General features: G+C 33.4%; 1 protein-coding gene across 1 annotated transcript in view; it reads left to right on the top strand.

Annotated features, from left to right (window-relative positions):
• LOC114328543 (homeobox protein aristaless) overlaps positions 1 to 19,362 on the top strand; it is a 283,900-nt gene extending 264,538 nt beyond the window's left edge. The window contains exon 4 of the mRNA XM_050653665.1: positions 12,962 to 19,362. Coding sequence (XP_050509622.1) covers positions 12,962 to 13,471 — 510 coding nt within the window. The 3' untranslated portion in view covers positions 13,472 to 19,362. The remainder of the gene's footprint in view (positions 1 to 12,961) is intronic.
• Positions 19,363 to 19,721: the final 359 nt, after the last annotated feature.

Here is a 19,721-nt window from a genome sequence, read left to right on the forward strand (position 1 = left end):
AATTCTCTATTTTTAATATAAGATTGATGTTCACTTATTCTAACGTCTAGTGGTCTTGATGTCTCACCTAAATAAAATTGTTCGCATTCACAAGGTATTTTATAAATGCAATTCTTTGTTCTTTCTTGATCATTGTTAGGTTTAGTTTTAGATAGAATAGATCTCAATGTGTTTGTTGTTTTGAATGTTGTTGAAATATTGAATTTATTTCCTATTGTTTTAAGTTTCTCGGATAGTCCTTTTATATATGGTATTGATATTTTCCTCGTATTATTTCTGGTGAATGTTGTAGGATCCCGTTCTAAGTTGTTCTGTTCTATTCGATCCAATCTTGACAATTCCTTATTTATAAACGATAAAGGATAATCATTTTTTAATAAAACAGATGTTAACAATTGTTTTTCTGCTAAAAAGGAATTTTCGTTAGAACAAGTAATTTTGGCTCTATCATATAAGGATTTAATGATTCCCTTTTTAACGTTGATGTTGTGATTTGACTTGTAATTGAGATATCTGTTGGTGTGTGTTGGTTTTCTATACACTTGAGTCTCATATCCAATATCCTTCTTTGAGATCAAAACATCGAGGAAAGGTAGGCTGTTATTGTATTCCTTTTCCATTGTAAATTTTATTGTCTCTTCTTGATCGTTTATAATATTCAGGAACGTATCCAACAATTCTGATCTATGAGGCCATATTGAAAACACATCATCTACATATCTCCACCATACTGTGGGTTTTAAATTTTGTTTAGAAATAATATTAGTTTCGAAATCCTCCATAAATATATTAGCCAATAATGGAGATAAAGAAGAGCCCATTGCTAGACCAAAATTTTGTTTATAGAATTCATTGTTTAGTTGAAAATAGGTATTATGGGTACATAATGTCAATAACTCCATTATAGCTGATACATTTAGTCTTGTCCTAGTTGCCAATGTATTATCATTCTCTAATTTCGTTTTGATTATGTTTAAAGTTTTATCTAATGGTACATTTGTAAATAAACTGTTTATGTCAAAACTTACTAAAATATTATTTGGATTAAATTCAATAGTTGATAATTTGTTTAAAAAATGTTTTGTATTTTTTATAAAAGTGTCATCATTATTAGCAAATGGTTTTAGAATGTTTAATAAGAATTTTGATAGTTCACTACAAGGAGAATTGATGGTACTACAAATGGGTCTAAGTGGTATGTTCGCTTTATGAATTTTCGGCACTCCATAAAAATGTGGTGTCTTACTGTAGTGAGGTGTCATTAATTTTCTTTGATAGTATGTTAGATCATTTTTAAATTTGAATAAAGTTCTATATATTTTGTTTTCCAGTGTCTTCGTTGGATCCTTCGTTAATTTGCTATAAGGTCCATTTGTAATTAGATCTGTAATTTTGTCCTCATATTGTACTTTATTCATTATTAAAGTTGCATTGCCTTTATCCGCTGGTAGGATTATTATGGAGTCATCATTTCTTAAAGTTTTTAAAGCTTTCATTTCCTCTTTGCTGATGTTCTGCTCAATTTGATTAGACTTTTCCAATTCAAGTTTACATAGTACCCTATATTGTTCTTTTTCATGAGTTGGCAGACACTGGGATATTTTCTCCACTGAGCTGATTATGTCTAATTTTGGAATAGATGGATGAGTAACAGCATAGTTTAAACCTTTTGACAATACCAAATTTTCCGTTGCATTTAAATGTCTATTTGATAGATTGACAACTGTCGCTAATATGATGAAAAAATGAAAAAATCGAAACGTTAATAAAATTATTTTTTTCATTTTAATTGTGGCTTATTTCCCATATAAATAATTAATCATAAAATTAAAACCATTTGGTTTTTAAGTAAACCTTAAGATTGCAATAAAACCGCTTTCAGCATAAAACAGTGGCGCACTCAGAATTTTTCTCTAGGGGGGGTTGACTTGGGCGGGGTTCGGAAAAATAATCTTTGACAAAAAATCTACACAAATTATCCCTGAACAAAAAATCTCGAGACAAAAATTCCCCGGACAAATAATCCCCGGGCAAAAAATCCCCACAAAAATCAGGGACAAATAATCCCCACAAATTTTTTTCGACAAAATATCTCCACAAAAAATCCCTATGAAATATTTGCTACTGAATAGTTCTCTAAAAGTTTTCCCGTGAACGCAATCGACTTAAATGTTTTTCAGCCTCAGTGCATAAGAGTTATAGCAATGGCCATGAAACCGCTTTTCGGCACGGCAATAATGATTAGTAATTAAGACTAAGCATTAATTATTGTAATTTCGATTACCAAATTTCGAATTCCAATTACATGCCGAAAACTTCAAATTTAACATGACAAACGAGTGTGAGTTGTTCAAAAATCGTGGAAGATATGGGGAATGAGCTAAGACTATGGGAATTATGTTGTAATTATTCGCTTAAGTCTTTTGCTCACTCTCCCTTGAATAACTAAGTTCAAAATATTGTCTATTATCTGTGTGCATCCATTAAAAATTTTTGGGCTATTAAGAATGTTTAGCTTTGTTATGAAAACGCAGAACACAGGTTTTTGGCATGGCTTTTGAAAGCTTTTGAAGCAGGTTTCTGAAATGTTGCTTGCAGTGAATTGAAACTTATGACTAAATATTTTTTGTTATTTATGATTACTACCATACGCCGAAGAAATAGTTGGTGACTACCAGTGTGATTTCAGGCCCGGAAGATCGATTGTTGATCAAATATTTACTATATCAGACAAATGCTTGAAAGCATTGGGAGTATAATTAAGACATGCATATGGTCTTTATAGATTTCAAACAGGCTTATGATTCAATTAATCATCCTACACTATGGAATACAATGGTCGAGCTGGATGTATCCAAGAAACTAACTGCGGTAACGCAAATGCGTGTAAGTAACTTCTTTGCACAAGTTAGAAGAGGTGGGGAAATATCAAATGCTTTCTGCGTAAATTCTGGACTGAGACAGGGAGATCCGTTGTCCCCATTATTGTTTATCCTGGCTTTAGAATATGCCATGCGAAAAATGTATCCAAAAAGCAAACCAGACATAGCTGCTCGGGAGAGGCCCGATATGAGAAATCCTGTAGGACGGCTTAGAAAAAGATGGAAAGATGCAGTCAGAGAAGATCTGGAGAAAATGGGAGTGAGACAATGGGAAATAGTGGCACAGTACCGACACATGGAAGGTAATAGTAAAACACTCGCAAGGACACTCGAAGAGTTATAACGCCATTAATGGTGATAATAACTAAATATTTTTGACGTAAAATTTACAAAAAGTAACAGGTTTTTTGCATTACAATCAAGATTATCGCTTTCAGGATCAGCAATTCTCATCACTAATAGGCAATGTTTTAAACGTAGTTATTCAAAGCAGAGCGAGTAAAAGATTTAAGCGAATAATTACAACATGCATGGTTCCCACAGCCTTAGCGCATTCCCCATATCTTCCACGATTTTTGAAAAAACTCACACTCGTTTGTCATGTAAAATTTGAAGTTTTCGGCATGTAATTGTAATTCGAAATTTGGTAATCGAAATTACAATAATTCCTGCCTAATCTTAATTACTAATCATTATTGTCGTGCCAAAAAGCGGTTTCATGGCGATTGCTATAACTCTCACGCACTGAGGCTGAAAAACATTTGAGTCGATTGTATTCACGGGAAAATTTTTAGAGAACTATTCGTCAGCAAATATTTCTTGGGGATTTTTTGTCCGGGATTTTTTTGTGGGGATATTTTGTCCAAAAGAATTTGTGGTGATTATTTGTCCGGAATTTTTTGTCCGGGGATTATTTGTCCGGGATTATTTGTCCTAGCTTTGCTTGGGCACCGAAATTTTTGTATTGTTTCTGAAAGACAAGTTACGTTTTCCTACTCTTTTTTATATTTTTTATATGCTCTGGGAGGGGTTTTAACCCCAAACCCCCCCCTGAGTGCGCCACTGGCATAAAAGGGCCCACACTGAAAGAGGTCAACAAAACCGAAACAAAAACCTTCTTAAAACTTTGTTTTCTTAAGCAACTGGTTTTAAAGCTGCTGTGAAGGTGCTTTTAAAACCATGTTAAAAGACACTTCAAGTGCAGACGGTTTTACAACAAGCTTAAAAAGGTTTCTTAAATGGAGACTTTTAAAGACAATTTACCATATTAAATTATTCTTTAAACCCATATACTCCATATAGGCCAACACATTTTTACATGTGTTATAATAGGTAGATACGTATTTGTAACCATAAAATAATAAAAAGTACTTGGTTATTTCGGACTGTCAAGGTAGAAATATACTTGCGCACCCAATTTTATTGATAATGTTAACAAAAATAGGTGTAAATAACTCAGACTCCCTAAAACTTCTGACTTTTGGCGATTAAAAAATAAAAATAATAAAAAACTTTAAATCCGCAAAATATTAATTTGAAAGAAAAACAATTTTATCTACAAGTTAAATGTTTTAATGTTAAAATAAGTAGAATATATATCTTTAAGAAGCTTATTTATAATTTTTATGTAAGCCTTATATTGTAATCTATCATGGCTTTCAGCATCTCTAGAAAGCAATATGGCCGAAATCCAAATAAAACTATTTGGTCTATCGACAGAGAATTGTTAAGATCAAATGATTTTATTTTATACCTTTCCAAGGGCATAATATATCCTACATAAAAGCAAGGTTGCCTTGGAATTAAAACCGTGTAGTTTTAATGCTGCTGTCAATAATGCCACTCGGTTTTAATGTGAATCTAACCTAAAATCGAGTCGTCGTAGTGGTGTGTGTGTGTGTGTGTGTGTGTGTGTGTGTGTGTGTGTGTGTGTGTGTGTGTGTGTGTGTGTGTGTGTGTGTGTGTGTGTGTGTGTGTGTGTGTGTGTGTGTGTGTGTGTTGTATTTTTCTTTTAAAATGACCAGTTCGTTTCTTCCATACTAACTAAATACAGTTACTGTACTTCCACTTTTTACAACACACTACACCACTGTCTAGCTCTAAAACAAATGGCCGATCATTTTGGACATGAAAGAAGAGGAGATGAGTTTAGTTTTATTGTTTCTAACAAGAAGCATAGTTTAGTCTTTACGATAACCAAATTGATTTAGTTAAGAGCGTTTGGTTTTAATATAGCCTACTAATTGCTTTTAAGAAAGCAACTTTAATGACAACTAAAAAAAATAGTTTTAAGGCATATGTTTTACTGACATAATAGTCTTGAGATCAAGTAGTTTTAATAATAGATTTTATTAGTCATATTAAAAGAATCTTTAAAACTGCAATAAAACTAAAAGGTAACAAACAAGAATCTAATAAAACGAAACAGTCCGGAAGTTCTTCATAAAACTGATTAGTTTTAAAGTGTACTGAGAATAAACCATTTTAAAACTACAATAAGACAAATTATCTATTAAGATTAATTAGTCTTATTTGACATTCTTATTATATACTTTAAAACTAGTGACCAATGCTTAACAGTTTTAAAGTTTTGGCAGTATATCTACAAGGTAACTTTAAAACCATTATCTTCTTATTTACCACAATAAAACCCTTATAAACCTTAAATAAAACTAAAATGTTTTTATTGTGCTACTTGGGTCTTTCCACTTATCTTCTTCTTCATATGCCATCTCCTCTATGAAGATTGGCAACCATCATGGCAATGTGCACTTCCTATGCCTCTGCTCTAAAGAGATCAGAAGTACAGGTAAAACAAGCTCTCAAATTGTTTAACCAGGAGATACGTCTTCTTCCACGACTCCTTCTACCCTGTATTCTTCCTTGTATTATTAATGGCAACAAGTTATAATGCTCGCCCCTCATGCCATGTCCCAGATATTGCAGTTTTCTAACTTTATAGTATTTAAATATAAATTAGTATTGAAAACCTCTTTATCTTTTCCCATTCTTCTCAACACCTCTACATTCGTGACTCTATCAACCCAACACATTCTTAGTATTCTTCTGTGGGCCCACAACTCGAAGGCTTCTAATCTGTCCACTTATGGTCGGGATAAATAAAGTTGAGGGGAGCCCCTCATTCCCAGAATTTAATATTTTACATTTTTTTTATGTTCTATGTGTTTAAAAAATAAGACTCAACGCAATTTTAACCCAACACACCCTCCCGATAATTTTTGTCAAAAAGGCTAAAAATCAACATATTATTTAGTGATTATTGTTAAACAAAAAATAAGCATAAAACAAAAAATATATCGACAGGGTTACCTCAAAGTCTATGCATTATCCAGTCTCACAGGAAATGTCTAAAGAAAATCTATGCAATATTTCAGGTGGATCAATTAAGTAGTTTTTTAGTTATAATGCCCACCGCTTTTGAAAAAAGCAGTTTTGAGGAAAACGCGTTTAAAGCTTTGATAACTTTTATTTTCCATTTCTTTCTTGTCTGTCTAATCGTAAAGTGATGCCTACCGGAATATATTTTTGACCTGAAGGTAATAATTATTGACAGCTTAATAAGACCCGACCTAATAGAAGACACGGAAAACCTAGATATCCCAAGAAACTCATAAAGCTTAGGAAAATGGCAATGGAGACCAGTATCCGGCAGACCATGAGGAAGACCGAATACAAGATGGGAGAACCAGATGATTGCGGGTCTTAAGAAGATGGGATTTAGAGAATGGATAACCATAATAAAAAATACTAACGAAGCGAGAAATAATGTAGAAGACGCCAATCCCACAACGAATTGTAAAATCAAAATGAAGAGCCCAAAGACACAGCAATCTAGTGATGTTAAAAAAGTAACTATTCGTTACAAAGTACTCGTTACTTACGGATACCGAAAGTAACGATTACTATACAGAGAGGTAAATCGTTACTTTGATCACTTTGATTACTCTGATTACTTCGTACCAATCGTATCAGAGCGAGTACCTATTTTGATTTTGAGTATTGTATCTACTCGGTTGATATCGGTTGATATCGGAGTCGGACCGGTATTCCACGAGTGTTCGGTATCAGTACAGTTAACTAAAATTTGATCTATGAAGGGCGAAGGCTATGAAGAGTTTTACAGGATATACAGGGCGCTGAGAAGTAGCTGAAACAGAGGGAGGTATATCATTTAACAAAGCATGCACCCAAAAACATATGTCTATACAATTTGTCGAGGTAGATAATTCACATAATTTCACAGATGTTAGTTCTTTTGAAAATAAAAATGCAACACATTAGATTTTAATAATAAATACACACTATTCTTATCAGGCCTAGAAAGAATAGCTTAGATTGACAGAAAAATATGTAGAAATGATAATATTTCTAGACTATGACCATCAACTTTAATTTTACATGTAGGTATGGCATTGTTTTTATTGGACCAGGGCATTTAACACTAAAAACACAGGAATAAATATATTTTTAAATATAGTAGGTACATAGAGACTTGCAACTTTTTGCATTGTATTTAGGATTGGGATGACGTCTGGAAAAAGGATACAATACAAAAATAGGTGGAAATGCATTATTGCATTGTAAAGTGTATAAATCGCATCGAAAAATGCATAAACATGTTAAAATCAGTATATTATGGGCCAGATTTTCTTATTTCGGGGTGCTTGGGGTCCCTGAACACGAATTTGCAATCAGAACCGACCTCCGAATCACCTGGGTGCCCAGGGTTACTGTTAAGGTACGTCATCTAGAGTTTCGAGGGTTTGTTTTTGGCACTTAATTGATGCAAACAGATTATTCGAGATTACTGATATTGTGGAGCAGCAATGACAGAACATTTGTATATCATTTAATTTCTATCCATTAAATAGATCGGTGAAGGTCATTATATCGGATCTTATACTTATATGTAATACTGAGAAATGCGATTCTTGATATGATTACCGGTACTCAAATACAAGAGTAATCATAGTAATCAAAGTATCCTACTAATACTAATACAAAATATGTACTGAGAAATGCGATTCTCGATATAATTACCGGTACTCAAATACAAAAGTAACAAAAGTAATCAAAGTAATCAAAGTAACGAATACTTTAAATGATTACTTTATACAAAAGTAACGATTTGTAACGAATACTCGAAAGTAACTATAATCAACATCACTACAGCAATCACTCCTCTAGGAGTGTAGATGTCATACTGATGATGATATTTTCTATCTCTCTTTGCCGACGTTTAAATTGGTTAATTGGTGAAGCGCGCCTAAACACACTCCGTTGGTACGGACCTTTACATACGCCTCTAATTAAATATACAACCTTTTAGAGTAGTTATTTTTTTTAAATACATAATTTGCAAACAATCTTAGTAGTAGGTATATTTACATGGAAAGCATGCATTAGCCAACATTATAATTTCGTTACTTTGTAAAAGTAAAATTACCTTCGAAATGATTCCAATCATGTTTTTGTAGGCATATCGACAGATAAAATGTCCATTACTTTAAGTCCATCACATTTAATTGACCTAACGGTAAATATTACCTGTATTTACATCACACTAATTAAATTCTCAATTAAGAAATTGCATACATACAAGCGAACAGTTTGTTTTTATCTATTAGCTACCAGATAGGCTACTTCTAAGAAATTATATTATTAATTAGTGGTAATATTTTTAAGATTAATGGAAAATCACTGTCATTACGGGCCATAAAATTATCATTATATATTTAAACTAGAACAAGGGAGAAAAAGGAGTGTAAAATTCTGAAGTGAATGTACAATGACTTCAGATGACTACAAAGTTGCGTAGACAAGGTTGCAACGTAGCCTTCTCTTTTCATCATTTTAAATTGTTTCTTACTGTATGACTTTGTAAGGGAAGCAGCAAAATTAAAAAAAAAGAATGTGTGTGTACTTTGTACGCACGTAAGAAGTTATACTTCTATTATATGATTTCAACGAAATAAATATACTTTCGAACAGCTTATTTATATTTTATTTAAAGATTAAACTAATTTTTATTCCAAAAATTTTTATTAAAACAATACTAACAATTAAAAAAAATAGAAAACACCCGGATTCGAGGGACCTCTTGATCTCCAATCAAACGCTCTACCACTGAGCTATACTCCTTTTGTTTGTGCGGGTGCGGACTTCAAGATTTGTCAGACAATGTGTCAAATAGACCAAGTGAAGTATAAAAATACTGTAAATATTACTTTTATTATCTTAGTCCCGAGGTAGACAAATCCAAAGATACAAAAATTAAAATAAATATATTTACTAAAGACACTAATATATTATTTCCATATCTTTTTTGGACTATAATACATACATAACTAACATTTAGCAACGAACTCCATACTGTCTGTGTGCGCATGCGCGCAGAATAATAAAAATTCACTCCAATCGCGCCTAAAGAAGTATAACTTCAAAACAAATATTTTTCTTTTTCTTCTTCTTTTTGTGCAGAGATGACTGTGTTTGCTTTTCAATGTGCCTCAGTAAGTTGTCCTTCCATCGTTTCGTGACCACCCAACTGATCGTCTTTCTATTGGTGAACGGTATCTCACCGTTCTTACTACTCTATTTGTTGTCATTCAGCTTATGTGGTACCAACTCATACACCAACAAACAAGGCAATTTATTTACGCTGATATTACAGCTGTGGCAGCTCAGGGAAGAACCTTCAATGAAGTAGAAGTTAAACTGACAGATGCCCTGGGAGACTTAGCTCTATACTACCATAAAAACCATCTGAAACCCAATCCCACAAAAACCCAGGTATGTGCTTTTTACTTTAGAAACAAGCATGCCCGAAGACCGCTAGAGTTGGAATGGCGTGGTCAGATGCTGGAACAAAGCTGGGATTGCTCCACCGCCTATCAGGAGGAAGGTCACGTCAGAGGTAGAACGAAAAACGCAGGAGACGGACCGAAGACACTCCTTATATGACCACCAAACTCAGCCAAGCAGAATAAGATCTCGGAAAAGCTTCCTGAAAACATCAAGATCCAACCCCACAGCGCCAGAGACGAGCCGAATACACCTATGGCAAGCCTCAGCTACCGCGACACATTTTCTTCCCTCAGAGGAAATGGCTGCTGGACACAATTTACCGTATCCGACTGGGAAAGCGCTAAACAGACTAAGAACCAGCGTTTCACGTTGTGCTAGTAACCTGAAAAAATGGGGATAAAAGGAGGACGATACCTACGACTGTGGCGCGGTTCAGACCAGCCGGTATCTACTATCATGTACAGAGATGAGAGAGACCTGCACAGAAGAAGATTTAATTATAGCAAATGACAGGGCCATCTATGTGGCCAACCATTGGGAATACAGAATTTAAAGTTGTTGGTGTTCCGGACACGGAAAGTAAGTAAGCTTGTGTGGTCGTTCCATTACACTCTTCTGGTTTTAACCAGTTATTAATGTTGTCCGTCTTCCATTTCCGTCGTATGTCTGCACTTCTAGCTCTATCCCAAAGTGTTAGTATCGATTTTTCAAAGAGTTTTCATCTCTGCTGTTTCTAGCATTCTTTTTGATCTTTCTGTATCAGGTCGTGTTTCTGCTGCATATGTCATTATTGATGTGATGACTCTTTTGTAAATTCTGCCTTTCACTTCTTTGCTGATATTTTTATTTCTCCACATTGTTTCATTCATACAACCTGCGACTCTGTTTGCTTTATTCACTTGATTTTTTACTTTTGTTTCGAGCTTTCCGTAGGTATATAGTGTGATGCCTAGATATTTAAACTCATGAAACTTAAGCTTCATTTATAAATTAGGGACAATGCTTTGTTTTTAAATCTTTTGGCTTTTGTAAATAGAGTTCCCACTAACAACATTAGGTGTACCTACGAATGGTACTGTTAACTTAGGCGAAACTATTAAAGATCATCAGGAATTGGCAAAGAGAGAATTGCAGAGTATGAAAAAGAATACGGTCTAATATTGAACGTCAAGGAGACAAAACTCAAAGAAATTTCGAGAATATTCTAATAAACGGAACCAATGTCGGATGAGTGGAAAAATGTGCATATCTTCGAACAACGATTAACTCCACACATAATTATTACTTCTGGGAAATCCAAATCAGAATAGAAAAGACTAGAGCAAATTTCCAGCAGTAAGCGCTGTAAAAAGCATAGCCACACGTGGATGTAAATTACGGCGTGTCGCCAATAAATGAAATCGTCCCTTCGTTTGTGACACGACGCCAAAGATGGGCCCGTTCGATGTTGCTGCGCGATATTTTACAGCTCAGTCTGGCAATCTACTATTCTCAGCGTGGACCCATTTTCGCGCTTATTTTTACGGCTCTTACAGCGCCAAAGGTGGGCCGGTTCGATGTTGGTGCGCGATATTTTACAGCTAAGTCTGACCATCTACTATTCTCATCGTGGGACCCATTTTCGCGCTTATTTGTACGGCTCTTACTGCGCCGTAAAAAATCGCCCGTGTGGCCAAGACCTAGAGTTGAGAGCCGTGTTTGTTATCTAACATCATTCACCCAGGGACGGTTTCTCCATTGGTTTACTTGTGCAGTGAACAGTGTGAACACCCAATCAAATTTCATTAAAATACATACAGTCGAACCCGCTTATTGGAATAGCCTTCGTGCCAAGCAAAAGTATTCCTATAACAGGGATATTCTAATAACCGATCATCTGTGGCTATTAAAACGGTTTTGGGACCCCAAATTTATATTCCTTATACCGGGATATTCCTTTAACAGGTATTCTAATAAGCGGGTTCGACTGTATTTTAAAAAATCTCATAAATATCATTAAAATATTTTTTCTTAAATCTCATAAATATCATAGTATCATTAAAATATAACTGTATTTATTAATCACATAATTTATTTGCACAACACCGCTACGCTAGATGCACGTGGTAAGTGCAGAATTCAAATTGAACCCAGCCACTATGCAGTAACGCTATAGAAGAACGAGAGCTCTTAAATCCGTGAACCAGCGATTCTCCTATCTTAAAACATTGAGGATTTGTGCACTGCACACAGAGACCGGGGCGGAGCGTTTCGATTCACAGTTTGGCATTTTATATTGTGGGAATTTATTAAATACAATATTGGTAGGTAGTTTTTTTAGGATGGAGCTTTATTCAGTGAAGTTTATAAAAGAAAATTCAAATAGTTTTGAAAATCGACTGCTTATAAAAAGAATGGACTAACTTGGCCGGAGATAAACTTTGGTACAAGAATGTGCAATAAGAAACAAAAAGTTTAAACATTGTTTTAAAGTTAAACAATATGAAAAACTTCGTGATTATGCGGGTGTGATAAACTACATTCTTTATTTTGATTTCCATGTTTAGTGTTTTCAAAGAATAAAACTATAATTTCAATCTCGGTCTTTGGATGCCGTTAAAATAAACGGATTTTTAAACAGTTTTGACAGAGCCATTTCAATATTCGTAACTTCTGCGTCCACCTTCACCACAGAAGAAGCGCCATCATTCAGTAGGTATCATATTCTGCACAAAACAAAAAAGTGTGTGACATCCTGACTAATCGGGTCAAAGATAGGTTTCATTTTACAGAACATCTTTTGGCGAGGCCCCAAAAATTTTTCGCGTGCGGCGCTTATTCACCATTTGTATAATTACATTCCTTAATTGAACACCCTCCTTAAATTACCACAAGCCGCCACTACATTCACCGAATGATCAGGATTAAGATCATCACACGGGCAGGAAAGGTTGACATTTGGCTCGGAAAGGCTGTAAGTTGCGCATCCCTTGCCTCCGATACAACTGTAAGCCCCATATTCGAAAATAATTCAAATTAAAATACATATATGTGCTAACTACAATAAACATAACAAAAAAAAGTTGAAAATGAATTTTTGTCAAAAATATTGCAATAACTTGTTTTAGTTATTTTTAATATATTTTATAATATACACCTTATATTTCATAACATTACCACAGTATTATATTTCTTGTCCAACTGAAATAAAAAATCAATAAAATATGTATTATTAATAACTTTACATTAAAAAATAAATTTTTGTGTTGCAGGTTTGGTTCCAAAATCGGCGGGCCAAATGGAGAAAACAGGAGAAGGTCGGTCCATCAGGTCACCCCTACAATCCTTATCTCAATCCATCCGCTCCAGGACCATCTCCTCCAGTTGTTGCACCGACGCTGCCCAATCCTTTCAATCTTCCGTTTGGCTTAAGGAAACCTTTTGACTCCCTTACATTTCGTTATCCCCCCCACGTCCTTCCAGGATACCTTCCATCACCACAGTCGTACCACAGGGGTGGGCCTCCTCTGCTACCTCCTTCAATGGGATTGTACCCTTCGGCCAGCTCCTTCCAGACTCTTTTAGCAAATATATCAGCTGCGCAACGGCCGAAGCAGGAATTCACGGCTTCACCACCATTGAGTCCTGGGTCGTCAGGATCTGGGGTAACACCTCCCGACGTGGATAGGCGCAGTTCTAGTATAGCCTCTTTAAGGCTTAAAGCTAGGGAACACGAAATGAGGCTAGAATTGCTAAGACAGAATGGTGATTTAATTAGTTGAAGTGACTTTCATTTACTTTCGATAGTACCTAACTTTTTTCTTGTTCCTTTTAGAACTTCTGACACATGGAGTACATGAAAATATACAATATGAGTAATATCAGAAAAATCTTGTTTTAAATCAAGTCCTGATATTTTCCATGTCGCAGTGCGTGTATACATTTAATTATTTTTCATTTCCTGCTTTATAATCAACTTTAATTTTATTTTTAAATAAAATTCAGTAATTTAAATAGATATTAAAATTCAAGAGAATTCATGTTACTGATATTTGATATATTTTAATTAATAAAATTGTAATTTATACTTATTTTTTGATATTTTTTAAAGAAAATTACCTGCATAATTTTTATTTAAAATTAATTTAGTCCAGAGAAATAAGATTTTTCTCTTGACATATCCCCTCCAGGCCGAAACCAAATTTTTTGGGTAGTACGGACATCTATAATATTAACCTATATGTTTCCTGCAGCCGATTTTGATGATATGCATAGTTATAAACAAATGAAGATAAAAAAACGGCAAATTTTCGGTTTTTTCGTCTATAACCAAAAAGTTAAGCATTTTAAACAAATTTGAGAGTAAGTAGCTCATAAATCGTATAAAAAATTGCAATATGGCTTCGCTGGATATGTCTATCCTTATTGGTCGCTTAGAAAATTGCAAGATTTATCATAAATTTTGAGTTTTTATAAATATTCATACCTTATGTAAACATTAACTTAGAACCTTCTTGTTACACGAATTGCTGAGACTTCTAGCGCTTAAAATATATTTTAAATTTCAAAGCAATTGGTCGAAGAGTTTAAAAGTTATTTAATTTGTTTATCTCAAATTCATTTTTTTGCAACACTATAAGTCAGAAAATTATGAGGTTACAATAAGACTTCTGACAGTTTATGGAAGAAAAACATTTATACTATTGACCCTATTAAAAAAATGACAAAAAGTAATTTTAAACAGTGTAAAATTATTTTGCAAAAACACGTCGATTTTTTGCTTACTTATAAACAATTAGAATAACTTTTTAACCGTTACCCGTAAAAAAATTATTTTTTATATTTGGAAAGACTGAATTTTTATACACATTTAGAAAGAAAAACAATTGTTCTAGGACAATTAGGGACGAAGTTAGCCCCCCTTTTTTTAATTCGCATGGTTTTGCAAAATAATTCTGCAGTATTTAGAATTATTTTTTGTATCATTTTTTTTAATTAAATTAATAGTATAAATCTTCTTCTTTCATAAACTATCCAAAGTATTAGTGTAACCTCATCATTTTCTGACTTATAGCGTTGCAAAAAAAATTAATTTGGGATAAACAAATTAAATTTTAAACTATTTGACCAATTGCTTTGAAATTTAGGATATAATTTAAGCACCAGAAGTCTCAGCATTCGCTGTATTAAGAACGTTCTGAGTAAATTTTTACATAAGTTATGAATATTTATAGAAACTCTAAATTTATGATTTATTTTGCAATTTTCTAAGCAACCAATAAGGATAGGCATATTCTGCGAACGCCATATTGAAGTTTTTTTATACGATTTATGACTTTCTCACTCTTAAATTTGTTTAAAATACTTAACTTTCTGGTTATAGACGAAGAAAGCGAAAATTTACCGTTTTTTGATCTTCTTTTGTTTATAACTATGTATATCATCAAAATTGGCTGCAGGAAACATATAGGTTATTAATATAGATCTCCATACTACTCAAAAAATTTGGTTTCGGCATGGAGGGGGTTGTGTCACCAACAGGATATTTTTTCCCTTATTTCTCTGAACTAATTAGGGACATTTCAAAAATGATTCTCCATATATTATGTAGACACTATTTAAAAATTATTTAATAAACATTCTTTTTCTATTTTGAATGCAAGACAATTTTGTTATTTTAGATTATTATCACATTTTTAGGTTTTATTTGAATACTTTGTTATAAGTTTCCTTTTCAATGAGCTTTTTGTCTTTTTATTTATAATGAACGCCTCAGTAAATCGTACTAGGAATGATCTCTTGTATTAAGTTTCAATAAAGGAAATAACAAAACAAGTTTTCAGCTATAACTGAATATATTTAATTAAATTGACAATTAAGAATTAAACCAAACCTAATTCTATATTTTTATTATTTTTTTCATGCTATTGTGGATATTAAGTGCCTTTTCCTTTTTTGTTGTTTTATGTTAGTATGCAATGTATTTAGACGATTTTTCTAATACCCCACCTAATCATAAAACAATTTATTATTCTGCAAATCTTCAATAGGTTACTGGCAGACTTTCTCTTATACCTTCTAACTCGCAGGCAAAAGGTCAAATTGTTGCTCATAAATTTATTGATGGAATTTTTGACCATACATTTGATGTTTCTACACGCACCAAAGTGAAGTCACTGTTTGTCAACTTGGCCTATACTGGGCTATCCTTAATCAGCCCTTTCCGATTAAGAAAAAGAAATTAAAACATCTAGATGAATTCCACATCCCTGATAAACTGATAAGATTGGTTAAGGCTACAATGCGTAAAGTTGTGTGCAAAGTCGAAATACAGGGCGAACAATCACAGGCGTTTGAAGCGCATGTTGGGTTGCGACAGGGAGATGCGCTGGCGTGTCTCTTCTTCAATGTAGCTCTGAAAAAGGCGGTCAGAGATGTCCTAATAGACAACAGAGGAAATATTTTTAATAAATCATCCCAATGTTTGGCATATGCAGATGACGTGGACCTAGTTGCCCGCACAACAAGCAAGCTAGAAGAAATGTATACCACCTTCTCAAGTGCCCCAAAAATATGGACCTGCAAGTAAATGAGGACAAAACTTAGATGATGGCATCAACACCCAACGATAGAGCCAGAAACATCGGTCAACAATTCACGGTTGATAACTCTACCTTTGAAGTGGTGGACAAATTCACATACTTACGCTCCCTGATTACCAAGGAGAACGTCATGACGGAAGAAATCAAGCGAAGGATAATCCTAGCAAACAAATGCTATTTTGGACTGAGTAGACATATGAGAAGCAGAAATTTAAGCCAAAAAACAAAAATAACCATATAAAAAACGCTTATACAACCAGTGTTGACACATAGATCAGAGGCATGGACCATTTCCAAGGTAGGTGAACACCTTCTGCTTATATTTGAACGAAGAATATTCGGTGGCATCTGTGAAAATTGTGTCTGGGGGAGGAGGTACAACTACGAGGTATACCACAGATATAAACAAAATTTTTTTGGTAAAGACGTAGTATCTCTTATAAGAATAGGAAGACTAAGATGGGCAGGGCATCTAGGAAGATCACAGCAGAACAACAGAACAACCCTCCTAAAAGAATCCTTATGTCACAACCTGTGGGAAGCAGAAATAGGGGTAGGCCAAAACTCAGATGGAAGGATGGTGTGGATGAGGATGGGAGAAAACTAGGCGCAGCAAACTGGCAACGGTTGGCAATGGAGAGGACTGACTGGCGTAATATACTTGGGAAGGTCGAGGCTCTTTCATAGGGCTGTAGCACCATTTATAATGATGAATTAGAACATCTATTGAAATTTGCACCCTAATTGAATGAGAACATTCATGGATCCAAGGTATTTTATAATTCCTCTACCTACACAGTGGTAAATAAAATTGTGATAAATACTGAATAGTTTTCAATAGAGGAAGGTTTTTCTTATTTACCGCTTACTTGATTTTTGTGACATGTTCGTTTTCTCTTTTCACTGATTCATTTGTCATGAAGCATGAAGCTCCCGATTAAACCAAAAATATTGAACAGAAATGTTGAGTTTTATGTATAAAAAAAATTATTTTATCCTTCTTGACTAAAAAACCTGAAACTAAAGATCCAGTTTACTTTTCAGGCATTTAATAAAGAAATAGTATTAACAGCTTAAAAAAATAGCAAGAGATCGTACCTAAAATTTCAAACTTTTGGTAAACATAATATTTGTTGAAATAATAATTTGTATGCTATCTATGGTAAAACTGAGATAAATAATGTTTCAAAAGGTAAAGAAACGTTGAACATTTATGATGACCTTTTATTAAAACACAGTAAATATTATTCAATGTAGGATGACATCGAATCCGAAAAATCATTTTTTAAAAATTGTTTTACCATAGATGGTACATTGTAAATGTTTTTTACGTTTTATCTTCAACAGAAAATGTATGTTTTAGCTTTGGATTTACAGACTGTAAATATTATACTTAAAGTATTATGAAATGTCTTATTGACATTACTTTGTAAATAATTAGTGTTTATATTTATAACGAATTGTACTAGGATGACAAATTGTTTTATGTAGATATTAAAATGTTTTGTAAAGAAAACAGAGTTACAACGAATCAAATTCGTTTATGAGATGGATTATCCAAAAGAGTACTACTTCTTTAAATAATTTTTCCATCAATTTATTTTTTGAAATACAATATGTGAAGTAGTACAACTTTTACACCGCACACATCTTATGGAAAATATAATGTCACTCAAATGAAATAAAAGTTACATGAATAGATGCGTCCTAAAATTTCAATAATTGGATACCATTGCGCCAACTCTGAATTTTGCTTAATTAGGGCGTTAATTGTAATTCAAGTTTATCGAAGTCGCATTTTTTATTTTTTTTTATTTAGCTAATGCCTCGACAACTAATGGCCATTGGCATGGCAGGTACGGTAATTTTGAACAGTTAGATACCTAGTGTGATGTGTAGTGTGTGTGTTGAGTAAGTGTCTTGTTACTTTGAAAAGTCGACGTCATTGTCTTTGCAAAGAGACGCTAATTGTATCCGAACGTCTGCGGTCCCTCCGGTGAGTACCGATCCCACAAGGACAGAAACTACTTACCTACTTTATTATCAATAATAATAGGAAAAGATAAGAGAACATCTACCTTAATCCATCAGAAAGATTTATGGAGTAAGCGGATCACAAGATCTTTTTTCTCTCTTTGACACACGTACATTCCTATTCGATTTTAGATTTATTTTTATCAATTTACGCTCTTGTTAATCAAAATACAGAGTTGGCGCAATGGTATCAAATTATTGAAATTTCAGGACGCATCTATTCATGTAAATTTTATTTCATTTGAATGACATTATATTTTGCATAAGATGTGTCCTTTGTTATTTGTGTTTTATTTTGACTAGACGTGACTAGACCGAGCTAGATTCTTCCTCCTTCCTATTTTGGTTTGTTGTTGCTTGTTGTTGTTGATGATGGCTCGTATTGTGCCGAAACACGTTTAAAGTTTTTAAACTTGTAAGTAATGATTTTAATAAATTGAATTGTGGTTCATCTTATGTGCGTCGGCGCAAAATTTCGGCTCCAAATCTTTTTAAATGCATTATTTTTTTTTCGAATCCTGAGAAAACTAATATTTTTAAAAAAATTAAACGAAGAATGAAATATTACATTATTACCGAGGGCCGTAAGCAGTCCGCTAGAACAACCAAAAAGTTTCTTTTGAATGAGATAAGTATTTGAAATTAAAAATCACACTAAATTTTCTGTTTTTTTTTCACCCCTGTAACTTATTAAAATAAATATTATAGTAGTTTTCAGGGACTTTCGGCCCTCAGTAATAACGTAATCTTTCATTATGTTTTTAAATTTTTAAAAAATGTTTGTTAGTTTTCTCAGGATTCGAAAAAAAATTTAATACATTTTTTGAGAGTTTTGAGAGAGTTGTTATTATATTATAATGGTCGTTTATACAAATTAATAACTTTATACGGTGTGAAGACTATTTTAAAAACTAGATTGAAACTCTGTTTTTTTTGTTTTCAAGAAAAATTGCAATAATTGAACTATAATGTAACGAATCCGTCCAAATTGTGTTACTGTACTAAATAATGTGAATAAATATTTTTTAAGAAAATAAGATCTTATATTTTTTAAACATTTCCCTTTTTTTCCTATTTTGTTCCTTTAATAGAAACAGTAAGTTCAAAAAATATATTTATCGAAACAATAAAAGAAAAAAATTATGAGTTTAATATGAAAACTTATCAGTGCCAATTAGAAAAGGCGAAACGGCGGCGGCGGGTTCGTTGGAAAAAATATTCCCATGAGATTTTTTTGCATAATCACATTCGTGAGACACCCCAGAATAAGGTTCAAGAAGTCGCCCACACGAAAACTGGTACAAATTTTTTTAAACAATTTTTTTAAACAAATTGCCAAAATCAATATTATCGGCCCGGACAATTTTTTTTTTGGGTTTTTGGACCATTCTGGGCA

The sequence above is a fragment of the Diabrotica virgifera genome, chromosome 6 (assembly GCF_917563875.1).
Source record: "Diabrotica virgifera virgifera chromosome 6, PGI_DIABVI_V3a".
Taxonomy (NCBI): Eukaryota; Metazoa; Arthropoda; class Insecta; order Coleoptera; family Chrysomelidae; genus Diabrotica; species Diabrotica virgifera.